The sequence below is a fragment of the Plecotus auritus genome, assembly GCF_963455305.1.
Source record: "Plecotus auritus genome assembly, chromosome: 5".
In the NCBI taxonomy this organism is placed as follows: domain Eukaryota; kingdom Metazoa; phylum Chordata; class Mammalia; order Chiroptera; family Vespertilionidae; genus Plecotus; species Plecotus auritus.
This window is the reverse complement of record NC_137776.1, coordinates 42,533,702-42,549,700: the sequence shown is the minus strand read 5'-3', so window position 1 is coordinate 42,549,700 and position 15,999 is coordinate 42,533,702. Positions and strand designations below refer to the sequence as shown.

The following is a 15,999-nucleotide window of genomic DNA, read 5'->3' as shown; positions in this document are numbered from 1 at the left end:
CAGGGGAGGGGAGGGAATCAGCTCCTGTATCACATTTTTGGGTCAGACATGGACACACTGGGGCTCCGGGGACCAAGTGTACGCTTTACTTGATGCATATGGCACGGAGCTAAAGAAAAGAAGCGTTACTGTCCTAAAACTCCTGCAGTAGCTATAACTGTTGGTAGCTTTCCAAAGGAGAGAACCATTTGCCCTTCTCATAGCCTCAGCTTCTTGGCTCCACCTGGAAGGCCTTGGATCATTTCTGACCTTGGCTTTGTATGGTCCCATAGCAACCACCACAAACCCTGGCTAAATATCTGTCTGGACTCACACTGTCTTCTGGAAGGAAAATTCCCTAAACCCAAACTTACCCAATCAATACTTTTAAACACGTCTAACAGAGCAGGACAAAGAAATAGAGTAACTTTACTATATTCCACCTGTCTCATTGTTCCTTAAATGGAATTTTTTTTTTCAGAGATTGTGGACATGGAAGATAAAAAACTGGACTTAACCCACTGGCACAAATCTTTTTGTCTCTCTGTCAAAATGTAAGCACGGCCTTCGTTTCATCCTAGCCAATATCTACACCTTCATCTCTTTTGTCAGCTAATCCCTGTTCTTCCTCATACATTCCCATTTCATTCTCTTTGTTTCTCACATTCCTTTTCTCTCCTCATTCCCACTCAACTCTAGACTCACAATGATACACTCACCAAATGTGCTCATAAAAATGACCAGCCCATGCATACTGGTGAAGAGCATGGGGTCTAGGGCCCATTAACATGGATTTAAATTCTGGATCTGCCACTAACTGGCTGTGTGTCCTTTTGCAAGCTTGTTAACTTCTCTGTATCTCAGTTACTTGTAAAAGCTGAACGTTAATAGTGTGTGCCTTGTAGAGTTGCTGTGAGGATTAATGAGGCTTTTGGCACAGTGCCTGGCACATGGTGGGCCCTTGATAAATATGAGCCATTGTTATTATTAACGATGTCTCCCTTTATTTGGGGATTTGCTTAGTGAGTTACAAAGTCATTGATGAAAGGGGATTCTGGTACTTTCGTTTTTTTCCAGAGAGGAAAAAAGAAACAGGGTAGATTTCAGGCCCGTGAATTAAAAGGGAAGAAACCCATGGAGGAAAGAAAAAGCAATGAGACCTAACGGCCTGTTTCTTCTTTTGCACTTTTGTTCTCCTCTCCTCAGAAACCCATAGAGGAAGCTTTAGCACCTTCAGATCCTCAGGCTCAAACTATGGCCTCACTTCTGGCTGAGCAATACTGTGTTCAGAATCACTGCTGACCAAAATCCAGTAGATCCTTCTAAGCCATGTCATAATATAACAAAGCATCAGAAGCAGAAAAAAATCATGCAACTTATTTTTTAACAAGTTGTGGAAACTGTGAAAAGGCTTGCTGCACAGACGAAGAAATAGCCTTTACTCACCTGCAGGAGTCCACTTGGCTGATTAAGGCTTGTCCCTTTTGCAAAGCATCAGCAGTGCAGCCTTTAATTTCTCCGTGTAATTCCTCATGCCTGGCTGCCAAGACAGGCGGACTTAAACCCTCTGACTTAAGGAGCTTAAGGTAAGCCTCGACTCTTCCAAGTACATCAAACGCCTGCCAAAGAAAGCAAACTTTCATTTTCTGCTTTTCTAGTTTAAAATCTACATTGATGTGTACATGAAATACTAGCGATTAAGCTAGCCTGTTTAATTTATTAGTTTAATCAAAACCAAAAACAACAAGTTTAGTCTTGGAAAAGAACTGCATAGTTTTAAGGCTCCATTTAGAGAAACTGATCACAGCTTAGTTCAGCATACATAAGTGTCAACACCTTAAAATCACCAAAATAGTTTACCTTGAGAACATACCTAGACAACAGTTATAACAGTGTAGAATTTATTATTTGCACATTCTGAACTGCATACAAATAATGAATGAAATAGTTTTTAAATATTATATAGACTTTCATAACCTGAATGTCTCTGTAATATTCTTAAAAGAAAATTTCCCAATAAATTGCACTTTCAAACTGAAACACTGCAGGGAAATAGCCCAAAACTTACTAATGTGCTTTTGCCCTTGGCTATCCAAGTAGAAGACCTTCTGCCTACTCCATCCATAGACATCCATCTCTCTACAGAGAAGATTAGAATTTGGATCTGAAGCAGTACAAAATTAAGAGCAAGGTAATATTTAGCTTCCAACATACAAATTGATTATGCAGAAAAAACATATTTTTGCAAACTAAGATATTGTCTTGCGAGAAGATTTTTGAATTCTTTGATTTTCTTCCTTTATTAGCAGATCAACGAACAAGCATGGGGGATTCAGTTTATAGAATTAACAGAAAGTAATGTTTTTGGGCATTATGAAAGAAGAGTATATGATAACAAGAAAATAAAAGAGGACTGTGGTAACATGAGGGAGAGAGAGAAAGAGAGCAGAGTACAGTGGTCTTCATGGGTCTCCTCATAGCCCATCTCTGAACTTGAGCCTGGAGAGCAGGAGGAGTTAGGTAAGGTGAAGAAAAGCTGAATCGCAAGGGAGCTCTTGCCGTGTTGCCCTCCGGCACTGCTGGAGGAAGCCGCCGTTCAGGATGCTTCATACCAGTCTGGAGAACCTACCCCAGTCAGCTTGACAGTGCCACTGACAGTTGGGGCGCTGAAGTCCACCCTCCCTGGATTGCTGAGCTGGAAGCCAGTGAGCTCAGCAGGGGCCTACCAGGTGGATGGAGTAGGGGGACCCCACAGGAGCAAGGAGAGCAGATTACCTTGTGAGTCTAGCACCACGGAGAGCTGAGAGAGAGCAGAGGAGCCGGCTGGGCTGATGGGGAGGGACACAGTTTAAGCCAAATGTAGGAGATACAGCTGTGGAGCACCCATGCCTGCCCTGGCCACCACCTTAGGAGTGAATTTTAATGGCAGAATTGGAACTGGAAAAAACTGCATTTACAAATGATATCTCTCAAGTACTGTTGTATTACATATACACTGAGTGGCCAGATTATTATGATCTCTGAACGCATAATAATCTGGCCACTCAGTGTATATCCTATATAATAAAAGGCTAATATGCAAATTGTCCCCTTGACCAGGAGTTCGACCAGCAGGCAGGCCGGCCAACCGCCCATGTCCCCTCCCCCTGGCCAGCTGGTCAGATCCCACCCATGCACAAATTCATGCACCGGGCCTCTAAAATATATATATATATATATATATATATATATATATATATATATATATACACACACACACACACACACACACACACACACACACACACACACTGAGTGGCCAGATTATTATGCGTTCAGAGATCATAATAATCTGGCCACTCAGTGTATGTTGATATTCTGTTCTCTCACCAATGTGCTCCTGTCTCATGAATCTGCTCTTTCTGTTTATTACTTAAAATGCTTAAAAATGAAATAATTTCTGCCAGCCAGTGTTGCTCAGTGATTAAGCATCAACCCATGAACAGGAGGTCAGGGTTCGTCCTGGTCAGGGCACATGCCCTGGTTGCAGGCTCAAGCTCCAGGAGGGGGCATGCAGGAGGCAGCCAATCAATGATTCTCTCTCATCATTGATGTTTTTCTCTCTCCCTCTCTCTGAAATCAATAGAAATATATTTTTAAAACAAAAAAAATTATTCTCATTTATTTAATAGATGATAGCAAGTAATAATAATAATAATTACAGTTTAATGCAAATTATGTGCTCCTTCTATACTGTTTGCTTCACAATTATTTTCCATCATTTGACAAATATTTTTTAAAGTCTGCTGAGTTTCAAGCACATTGTCCTTCACAGCCCAGGGAGGGAGTTGGAAAGTATCCCCATTATATGACTGGGGAAACTCAGTCCAGAGAGGTTAAATAAATCGCACAAAGTGACACTTCTACTAAGTGGCAGATTGGTATTTGCACTCAATTTGTCTGGCCCTGAGGGCCAGCTCTAAAACCAAGGGCTGTGGCAGCATGTGGCAAAGACTTACTATGGGAGGCTAAGAAAGAAGGGACATTTCCAAGAAGCCTGTTAATCTTAGGTTTAAAAGGTAGGATTTTTAAACTTACTTCTTATAAATAAGTGTCTACCCTTCCTTCTTACCTGTGAGGAAAGATACAGAGAAAGGTTGAGTGACGTCTCTTAGCTATATAGGACTTTATCTAAAAGAGAAATTGCTTTACTGAAGAAACTTTGAACCTAAAGAACTCTTCCTCATCTAATCCATTTTCCCCCTGCAGGTGGCAACAGAGCCAAGATGCTATTAGAAAAGATGATGTGAATTACTCTCTTGATGGTTCCATAACACATGGAAACACCACCTGGCAAAAACCACTGTTTCTGGAATGTTGTTTTATATTTTAAACTAGTGGCCTGGTTCATGAAATTCGTGCATGGGGGGGGGGCAGGTTGTCCCTCAGCCCAGCCTGCACCCTCTCCAATCTGGGACTCCTTGGGGGATGTCCAACTGCAGGTTTAGGCCCAATCTCTGTGGGACATCCCTCTCAAAAGCCAGGACTGCTGGCTCCTAACCTCTCACCTGCCTGCCTGCCTGATCGCCCCTAACCACTGGGCATACCGACCTGCTCACCCTCAACTGCCTCCCCCTGCCAGCCTGGTCTCGCCCCCAACTGCCCCCCCCTGCCGGCCTGATTGCCCCCAACTGCCCCCACCCTGCCGGCCTGCTCACCCCCAAATGCCCCCCCCTGCCAGCCTGATCTCATCCCCAACTGCCCCCCCGCTGGCCTGCTTGCCCCCAACTGCCCTCCCTGCTGGCCTGATTGCCCCCAATTACCCCCCACTACCGGCCCGCTCACCCCCAACTGCCCTCCCCCGCCGCCAGCCTGATTACCCCCAACTGCCCTCCCCTCCTGGCCTGATCACCCCTAACCGCCTCTGCCTCGGCCCTGACACCATGGCTTTGTCCGGAAGGTCTCCTGGTCTAATTAGCATATTACCCTTTTATTAGTATTGATTTTTATTGCTTAGTATGAATAAAGCAGAGTCTCTTATTAATCAAGGGTTAGTTTTAAAGTTAGTGCTTAAAGCAAAAATCTGTTGGATTCAAAATGACCACGGATTCCCTTAAATCACACTTAAAGTTGAGTATATATAAACTAGTGCTCATACTAATACATGGTCACATTTAGGACTGAGGGCCACTGAGCTACACAAAAGGAAAGAATAAAGGGAGAGTCTGTTGTATGCCATTGTCACAGCATTCCCTTTTGTCTTCCTTAAGATAATTGTCAACTTCCTAGGGTGAATGAAAAAGGACAGAGAATCCCAAAGTGCTTTTCCTTGCCTGCAAGTTTAACTCCACTCTGTTTTAATATTAAGCTGTTATGAACGTAATTAGGGTGTGATGGTGCACGTGTAGTAAGTACTCAGAAAATATTTGCTGGCTGTTACTCTAAATCTTGAGTGATGGCTCACATCTTTCAAAAGCCACCGAGAAGTGCATGGCCACCCACCTGGGTCTCTCCTCTGTGGCCCACTGAACAGCTGCTAGTCTCACTTCAGTGGGTTAGGCATTGGCCTCACCTTCACAGGAGTTAGATTCTGAAGCCACGTGCACATTCAATGTACGTGTGATGTGACTCCACCTCGTTTCTGAATACTATCGTGAAAGTACTCCTTCCTAATAGCATGGAAATAACTGGAATGGCTACACATTCACTGGAAGGAGAAGGTACTATATCAAATGCCAAGACAGTCCATAACTTAGAAAGAAAATAGCCAAATTTTCTTCCAGAGTTTCTCTCTCAGAAAGACCAAGTGTCAAAAGCATTTACTTATGAATTGCTCTATATATCACACTTACTGGAATGATGGCAGTAGAAAGGAGGTGAGGGATTTCATTCCTTCTTTAGCTCAACAAATACACATCTTTGCAAAATACTTCCTATTGGTAACATAGGCTAGAGTCTACAAGAGAGCTGATTCCTTATCCTTGATCCTCACCTAACCCTATTGGGAATAATCTATGAACACAGAATTAAACTTCTTCATTTTAAGAGGAGGCCTCCTTCAAGAAGGTTATACTGTCTGTGATTGTCACATGCAGAGCTCGCTTCTCATATTCCTATGTAAAACTTGATGAGGAATCCATGTGCCAATTCCAGAAATGATCTAAGTATCATTGCTCTCACTTAATCTGCTCCCAAAATAGAACTGAGCGCTTTCCTGTCCACCGTACCCATAAGGAACCTGACACACTGGGTCCAGACTCAAAGAATCCCTTTGTTGCACACACGGTACAGAGCAGCTTCTTCCTGGTAAGAACGCTGTGACCCCCACGTAAGCTCCTTTGCCATTAATGTTTCCCTTTAGTTTTTTTCTTCACACCCCCCTCTTCCTTCAAACCTCGTATGTGCTGGTCAAATAAAGGTTTTATGACTGGTTTAGAAGAGAAAGGATATGCACACAAGTATAACATTTCCTCCCTCTAGGGCCTAGCTCTTCTTGACTATTTTGTGCGGCACCAGTCAGTTCTCAGGCAGATAAAAAGGAGATGAACAAGCTCTTTTTGGCCCTGGTTTAGAAAAAAGCAAAAAACTAAGAAGTTGATTGGTTTCTCTTCCTTAAGATGCTAATAAAGATCTTTCTTTTTTCCCTTGTTAATATCCAAAGCAGGCTGCCCCAAATAAAATAGAGATGGTATCAGGACATGGCACATTTGTGTGTGTTTTTAAATATCTACGAGATTAGTAAGTTAAGCAAATCATTTAGCATATTTCTTATACCATGCTGTTTCACAAAGGTGTTTAATAAGTAATACTGTTTGCTTCTTGACTAATTTGAAGAGAATCAATATAGAAACATACACACACACACACACAAAAAAAAACAAACAAACAAACATTGCAGAACCTTGAAAATTTCTTTCAATGAGTCCAAAGGCCAGAAAATGAGTTTGGTTGGAAACTTTATAATTACTAAGGATACAAATTCAACTGAGCTTTTAATTAGAGCATGGGGTCAGTTTTTATGAAGACAAAAAGGTGCAGTGTTTTTCCTCAAGATCACCTGGGGTAACTTCTGATGGCTCCCACTATGGCAAGCGGATTCTTATTTCAGGCCTATCCAAATCCCCCCAAGCTTTTCAATGCCATGATGGTCAAGGGCAAAGGGGGATATGATTTTCAGCTCCCTATTTTTTTCTGCCCCTTACTGGTGCTCCGGCTCCTTCCTTGCCTCCCCAAGGTTGATGCTGCTGGGCCCAAGAATCCCTTCTGTGTTCTCAGTGTAACAAGGTAGATTAGAAATGCTAATGACAGGTGTCCAAAATTAAGAGTACCTAAAGCAGCTTTTGGCTTCACAGTCTGAAAAGCTGAAAAAAACATTGGAAGAGAGAGTCTGGGATTGAAAGTAGCATGTACCTGAGGCAGTTTATCAATAAGGAATGTAGGAAGTTTATGTATGGATTACCCCTTACTTACTCTGAGATAAATCCATCTTAGAAATTGATAAATTCGCCGAAACCGGTTTGGCTCAGTGGATAGAGCGTCGGCCTGCGGACTGAAGGGTCCCGGGTTTGATTCCGGTCAAGGGCATGTACCTTGGTTGCGGGCACATCCCCAGTGGGAGGTGTGCAGGAGGCAGCTGATCGATGTTTCTCTCTCATCGATGTTTCTAGCTTTCTATCCCTCTCCCTTCCTCTCTGCGAAATATCAACAAAATATATTAAAAAAAAAAAAGAAATTGATAAATTCAACCCGTAAGTAGAATTTTAGATGGCAAGTCCCTATTTATAATTTTTTAATTCTTTTATCTAAAATGACCTAAATGGTTTTAGGATGAACTTGGGAATAGTAACATGGGAAAATGTCCATTTACGATATGCAAAGCATTTTTTTTCATTTATTCAGCAAATATGTATTGAAGTCTATGGAGCATATACTCTGCTGTGTGCTGGGGATATGAAAATGAGCAAGAGCATTTAAGTCATGTTACAGGAGCTAATGCAGTATTAAATGAAAACATAATGACAAAACCATGTCTAGCACTTAGTGAGGGCTTAGCTCTTCTATGCACACTAGTCCTGTATTAATTCATCCAGACAACACAATGACTCTGTGAGGTACATATAATTATTATTTCTATTTTACAGATGAAGAATCCAGATGCACAGGGAAGTTAAATAACTGCCCAAGGCCAGAGAGCTAATCCATGTCTGAGACCAGATTCATACCCAGGCAGCCTGGCTCCAAACTCCACTCTGTCATTTCAGAAAAGTGTCACACTAGCAAACATTTCTGAGTTTTCACTTACTACTCCACCATTCCATTTATTTATACTTCAGTGCTGCCCTGAAAAGATTCTGTACATGTATCACCAATTATAAGAACTTTTATTTCTGAATGATATTCCCTGAAGGAGATAAGCATTGTTAGACCTATTTCAGAAAAGAGGAAATTCAAGCTCAAAATGTAAATTGATTTGTCACACAGTCATGCATTCAACAAATCTTTGAACACTAGGTGGCCCACGAAAGTGATTAAGACATAATCTCTTTGTAAAGAGCACAGAGAAATACTGAGGGAATGGTAAGAAATAAGCAATTAATGCTGCATGGAGAGTCTCAGAGGAAGCGATTTGTGTGATGACGAGTCGCCTTGAAATCTGAGTTCCTCATGTACTGATTAAGCTCCCCTTTTTCAAAGTGCTCTCATCCCAATTTCCTTGGATCGATATAATCTCTTATGATCAATGTAAGGTACTTGGCCTTGACACTCTATAGTTGCTAATATTTCACTGTTTTAATCATTCAAATAATTATTGAGAATCACTACCTGTAAGGCACTGCTCTAGGTGTTCTGGTGAAAATGAAGTGAAATGAACATGTTTCTTACCCTTGAGGAATTTTACTTTAGCAAAGGAAAATAAATCTACCTAAAATGGCTTTTATACAAGGGAGAAAATTGCCATGAAAGGGACACCAATTAACACACTCAAGACTTAGAAGTGAGTTTATAATTTTATTGTGAAAGATTCTCATGAATGAGTGATAATAAAATCGAGTGTCTTACCCCTCAGTGTGGCTCTGTTGGTTCAAGCATCATCCTCTACACCAAAAGGTGGCGGGTTTGATTCCTAGTCAGTACACATACCCAGGTTTGTAGGTTCAATCCCCAGTCAAGTTACATGCAGGAGGCAATCAATCAATTTTTCTCTCTCACATCGATGTTTCTCTCTCTCCCTTCCTCCCTCTCTCTCTCTCTCTCTCTCTCTCTCTCTCTCTCTCTCTCTTTCTCTCTCCCTTTCTCTAAAATAAATAAAAAGATAAAATTTTAAAAAATTAAGTGTCTTTATTATAAGACTATTAAATATGGACTGAGTTGTGGGCTCTCATGAGAAAGGTAAGATATTAAAGTATTCCTTGATTTCTATAATTGTTTCTATTAGATATGCTTTAATAATTCTATGCTAATAATTTAGCCATAGTTATCAAATATTTACTGTGGTTTAAAAAACTTGTCCCTGAGCTATAAAACCAAAAGTTTCTAAAACATTCTCTCAGAGGGAGGTAGGAGGGAGAGTAAGTCAAGATATCACTTGCTTCTACAGGAGGAGGTTTGTCTCATCACGCCTTTTTCAAATTCTTACTATCTCTGCCTATTTAAGGACATGTCCAGCATGAGACAGAAACTTCTTAGCATGCTATTCAAGACCCTTCCCGACAGACGCCTGCCTGCATCTACCACTTTGGTCTCCTATCACCCTGGGCTATACCATACACTCTTGGCAAAATGAATTACCTGAGATTCCCTATACATGGCATGGCTTTGGACCGTGCAGTCCCCCCCCAATGCCTTCTTGCCTCAGCCTTCCAAGTCTAACTCAGTGATCACCTCCTTGACACTGTTTCCCCTGGGCCAGGTGAAGGCCCTGTCTCTGTGTGGCCTAGTGCTCTGGGCTTACTCCATTGAAGCTTTTCCCACAGCACATGGCACTCTGGCCCTTGCATTTCCTTTAAACTAGGCACAGAGGGTCTTGAAGGCAAAGATGGTATTTCTGTTACTTTAGCTCAACTACCCATACAATGCATGAGAACAGCCGATACACAACATATTATCAGAATGCAAATGTGAAAGAAGGGAGGGAGTGAAAGCAAGTTGCTTTAATTTTTTCTAAGAAAAAGGGAAGTTATTCTGAAAATAAGAAATCTGAGGCTGCTTAAGAATTATGAAACTGACAGTAATGATACCTTCCTTGATGTCTAGTGACAATTAGCTTAATTTCTTGAATTCATTTATATCACTTCAAATTCCTTCTGGCTAATATTTTGCAGGTCCTTTATTTGGACAAGTTTCTTCTTTCACTCCACACAACAACTGGCCATTTTTAATGAATAGTTCCCTACATCTGAGCTAAAATGTATCTATTTTGGAAAAGGTAGAATAGTGTATACATAAATGAAAAAAAAATGTACTAAATTCCATGCTTAATTATTTTGTTTTCATCTGTAACTATAATGTTGCTGTAGACATTGCATCACTGTAAATATCTTGAAAAAGTAACATCATCTTTTTAAAAGACATTAACTTTCCAGTGGTGATTGCAGAAGCAGTGGAAGCCCGACAGCCATGACATTTCCCACTGCTTTTGGTGTGTTCCCGGGCTGCCACCGCTTCTGCTGCTCCTTTGCTGTTAGGCTGGCCACCCAAGAGTCAGGCCGTGTGGTTTTGGCCTCTCTCCTCTGATTGATTTCCCCAGTGAAATCATATGCCTGAGGATGGAAAGCGTGGGACATAAAACTTTATGACTAATCAGCCATGTTTTACAGCTTTGGGTTCAATCATCGTTGTTATATAAATAGAGACACTGTTCTGCTCTTGAAACCTATTATGCATTTTTATCTCTGTTTGATTCAAACCACATTCTCTAAACAATGATAAATACATTTGGGCAATCAACACATATTAACCAGCACTTCTTTTTTGTGAACATGCTAGAAATATAATAAACAATATATAATCATGAAAGATGAAAATATGGGGGAATCAAGATGAGTTACTATCATAGGTGCTATGATCCTATTTCATGACCATGTCCTCATAACTCTTAGCAAGATCTAGTAATTAGAGCCCTAGCTGATTTGGCTCAATGGATAGAGTGTCAGCCTGTGGCCTGAAGGGTCGTGGGTTCGATTCTGATCAAGGGTACATTCCTGGGGTGGCGGGCTCGATCCCCAGTAGGGGGAGTGCAGGAGCCAACTGATCAGTAATTCTCTCTCATCATTGATGTTTCTATCTTTCTCTCCCTCTCCCTTCCTCTCTGAAATCTATAAAAATTAAAAAAAAAATAGTAATTAGAGAAACTCTTTCTTCTCCAATCAGTTATCATCCAATATTGACAACCAACCCCTACTTGTATTTGTTGCTAAGTGATTTAGCAAATAGGTCCAGCAAATACAGCCGATGAAAGGATAAGGAAGTATCTCAGGTTCTTGAGCTCTATGGCCCAATCTCCACTTGAGTCCAACGGCTGGTTTATGGAAAACATACTTAGCAATACTCCCAAGATCCTGTGTGCTTACATTGCCACCTACTGCTCACTCCAGGTACACCTCAAGCCAAAGGCAGTGGACGCTCTGGGTAAGAAACAGACTTGATTTTGAGCCTTGGGTAATCATCAGTCCTTAGCAGGATTAAGAAGTAGTCAAAGGCAGTGAGTGGGTGCTGCTATCAATGTGGACAATTAGTGATAATCATATTTTATTGAATTTCACAAATTGTAAATATGTTAGCTTATAGATTTTTTAAGATGATTGTTATACCAAAAACTAGATAAAGTAGTGAGAATTTTGTAAAATTTGGAGATTCCATAATATAAATCAGAAATAAAAATACCATTTACAAGTTTTGAGAAGTTTCCTTCTTTAATTTAATGGATTTATCCACTGCTAATTTGTCATTTATTACTTCTTAATAATATAATAAGTAATTAATTTCAAGAGTCATAATTAAGCATCCCCGTTCCAAACTGCAGCTTCTATTTTTTGCTGAGGTAAAAGTACCCATCACCTTTCACATGGAATTCTTAGCTTTGGAGCTGGAAATTATTTCCTTGATGCTTAGAAAAGGGAGAAAGAATTCTACACCTTTATAAGTGCTCTCGACCATAAAGAATGACACAGTATGAATAACTTCCAACTGAACTTGTAATTTGAATGTCGGGGCATTCAAATGATGAAACGGGATCTAGAAATCAAGTCGGTAGGGTTGAGAAATATGAGCTTTCGAGATCTGAGCTGAATTACTATATGAGTTGGAGAAAGTAACCACTTAGTTCTTCATTTAAAAAAATTACTATTGCAAAATATATATATATCCTTCTTTCTTCTGCAAGCCCAGGAATAACATTAGGGTGGAAAAATTTCCCTGGAAAGGTAATGAATAGTACGAGCAGAGAAAGCAAGAGCCAGAGAGAGAGAGAGAGAGAGAGAGAGAGAGAGAGAATGAAAGAGAGAGAAGAAAAAGAACTCTCCATTTTGTAAGCCTATAAACTATAGGTCTGAACTAGAAGCATTGTTTTCCCATAGCAACAGGTTCTTTAACTGTTTTCCTTAGAAACAGAATTATTGATTGGCAGATGATCCCCTTATTTTGTAGAATGAGGGTGCAATGCAAGTTAAGAAGTCTTTTCTTCAGCCCTAATCTGTTTGTCTAATTGGTTAGGGCATCGATCCATGGACTGAAAGTTTGTGGGTTCGATTCTGGTCAAGGGCATGTACCTGGGTTGCAGGCTCAATTCCTGGCCCTGGTCGGGAGGCAACCAAACTATTTGACACTCTTATATCGATGTTTCTCTCTCTGTCTCTCCCTTCCACTCTAAAAAAAGAATCAGAACCAAGATGGCGGCATAAGGTATACACCTGTACGTGCTGCCTCTCACAACCACACCAAAACAACAACTAAAAGACAAAATGACTATCACCCAGAACCACGGGAAAGCTGGCTGAGGAGAAGTTCTACAATTAGAAGGAAAGAAAAAAGCACATTGAGACTGTAGGAGGTGCAGAGCTGCAGAAAAGCAGAGGTACGGAGGCACGCGAATCGCGCTGGCAACTGGGTGCACTGTTTTTTTCAATCGGGAAGGGAGATACAAGCTCCCTACTGCTCTGAACTCCAGTTTCCAGCAAGACTCTGGGAACCCAGACTCCTACAGGGAGAAGCTGGATTGTCTGGCAACAGGTTGTAAAGTGAGGGTGGCTTTCTCGCAGAGGTGCGTGCAGCAATCATTGTTTAATGCGCTGGGGCACGGGACGCAGGGCACGGGGACACAGAAACACGGAGACATGGAAACACAGAGACGCAGAGATGGCTGACTGGCAGCCAACGCTGGTTGCCATGCCCCAGTGATTCCCTGAGACCCCGCCACACCCAATTTACAAACCCACCCAAACTGTGCACAGTGGCTTTTGCATATGAATGGCCTGCCCTTTCGCAGCTTAACCTAACAAACTGCAGCTGGGTTAGACAGCTCCAAAACTTCCAAACCTCAAACAAAGAGGAGAAAAAGAGGAGAAATCTGCAGATCTCGCTGTAGCTCCTGCTGGGTGGCCTCAGGCAGTAGCTGACTTGCACTCCTTGGAGATTCAGGAACCAGTGTACCTTGAGACGATACCAGATTTCAACTCCTCACATCCATAAGTGACACACTCAAGAGGCAGACTCAGTGAGCACCAAAGCCCCACTGAAGCAAGTCCTGCCCCATAAGGGTGTCTCCAGCACAGCAGTTCTTCCATTATAGACACAGCGGGTCCTCACAGCCAATTGGCCTGGAGGTCAATTTCTCCTAGTGTTCCAACAGCAATCAAGGCTTAACCACAACAAGACTATGTACCCATCCCACAAAGGGGTGCACCAAGAGTGTTCACCTCAGGTGATTGGGGAGGCTGAGCCACTGGGCCCTATAGGTCACCTATCACACAAAGCCACTCCATCAACACAGGGAAGCAGCAAAAATGTGGAGACAAAGAAACATGTCACAAATGAAAGAAATGGAAGAAAGCAAACTACTGGATATAGAGTTCAAAACCACAGTTATAAGGTTACTCAAGAATTTTCTAGAAACCTCCGAGAAACTTAGTGAGACCTTCAAGGATCTTAATGAGAATGCCAAAAAAATGGAAAAGGACCAGTCAGAAATTAAGCATACACTGTCTAAAATAAAGAATAATATACAGAAATTCAACAGTAGACTAGAGGATCCCAAGAATCAAATCAAAGATTTGAAATATGAGGAAGCAAAAAATACCCAACCAGAAAAACAAAAAGAAAAAAGAATCCAAAAATATGAAGATAGTGTAAGGAGCCTCTGGGACAACTTCAAGCGTACCAACATCAGAATTATGGGGGTGCCAGAAGAAGAGAGAGAGCAAAATATTGAAAACCTATTAGAAGAAATAATGACATAAAACTTTCCCTACCTAGTGAAAGAAATAGATTTACAAGTCCAGGAAGTGCAGAAAACCCCAAACAAGAGGAACCCAAAGAGGACCACACCAAGACACATCATAATTAAAATGCCAAGGGCAAAAGACAAAGAGAGAATCTTGAAAGCAGCAAGAGAAAAACAGGTAGTTACCTACAAGGGAGCACCCTTACGAATGTCAGCTGATTTCTCAACAGAAACTATGCAGGCCAGAAGGGAGTGGCAAGAAATATTCAAAGTGATGAACAGCAAGAACCTACAACCAAGATTACTCTATCCAGCAAAGCTATCATTTAGAATTGAAAGTCACATAAAGAGCTTCACAGACAAGAAAAAGCTAAAGGAGTTCATCACCACCAAACCAGGATTATATGAAATGCTGAAGGGTATTCTTTAAGAAGAGAAAGAAGAAGAAAAAGGTAAAGATAAAAATTATGAACAACAAAGTGACAACAAATACATATCTATCAACAAGTGAATCTAAAAATCAAGTGAATAAAAAATCTGAAGAACAGAATGGACTGGTGAATATAATAGAATCAGGGGCATAGAAAGGGAGTGGACTGACAATTCTCAGGGGGGAAGGGAGTGTGAGGGGTGTGGGAAGAGACTGGATAAAAATCTTACACCTATGGATGAGGACAGTGGCGGGGGGTAAGGGCATGGGGTGGGGGGGTGAAGTGGGTGGAGGGGAGCTATGGGGGGAAAAAGAGGAACATCTGTAATAATCTGAACAATAAAGATTTATTTTTAAAAAATAAAAAAAGAATCAATGGAAAAATATCCTCAAGTGAGGATTCACAACAACAACAACACAAAAAAAGTCTCTTCTTCAGAATCAGGGCTGCTGAACAGAAACTTAGCACCTACCATCTGTTTAGTTAGCTCAGTGACTCCAGTAATATGCCATTTGTTTCTTCTCTTACAACAAACACATCCCAAGCCCAAGCAACAAATAATTTGGCAATAAATATCTCTTTAACTGTAACTCCAGCACCTCCATTTTGGAATTTTATTATTCATCCTTTTCAAAATGTTTCCTATTAGTAAAAGAGTTCACAATTAAGTAACTATGTTGATATATACCTGGATATTATATTCAGAGCATTGATGTTGTGACTTTAAATCACACTGTACAGAGCTTCTAAGGGCTCCCCATTCATTTCCTGCCACATTGTCCAGTTTTTAAAAATTCAGTGATACTTAAGGTATCAAAAAATTCCAATAAGGCAGTTTGAAGGGGTATATTCAAATTAGGACTGGTAGAAAAAAAATTTCAAATAAGGTCGCCAGCCCCAGATACTGAGCCCTATACAAGTGATGTGAACAAGTAGACATCACCATATAGCAGGAGCCACCCACCATAATCAACAGTAAATGAATCAGCCAGGAGAAGCAGAGCACTTCTCCATCAAGAAGACCTGGAGACGCCCAAAGAGAGCTCCCTTCAGCTGACTTCAAAAACCAAGACCCAGGCATGCAGGTCAAGTCAAATCTTTGTTTCTAGATTTAGGATTTGTGTGTAGAAGGTTTGCACTATTCATATTTTTTAACCTGATAACGGAAAGAAG

At 41.1% G+C, this 15,999-nt stretch overlaps 1 protein-coding gene across 2 annotated transcripts in view; it reads right to left on the bottom strand.

The window, feature by feature from the left end:
• Window positions 1-15,999, bottom strand: part of CCDC141 (coiled-coil domain containing 141) — a 182,894-nt gene that overhangs the window by 71,684 nt on the left and 95,211 nt on the right. For both annotated transcript variants that reach the window (XM_080669118.1, XM_080669119.1), the window contains exon 8: window positions 1,426-1,598. In XM_080669118.1, coding sequence (XP_080525244.1) covers window positions 1,426-1,598 — 173 coding nt within the window. The remainder of the gene's footprint in view (window positions 1-1,425; window positions 1,599-15,999) is intronic.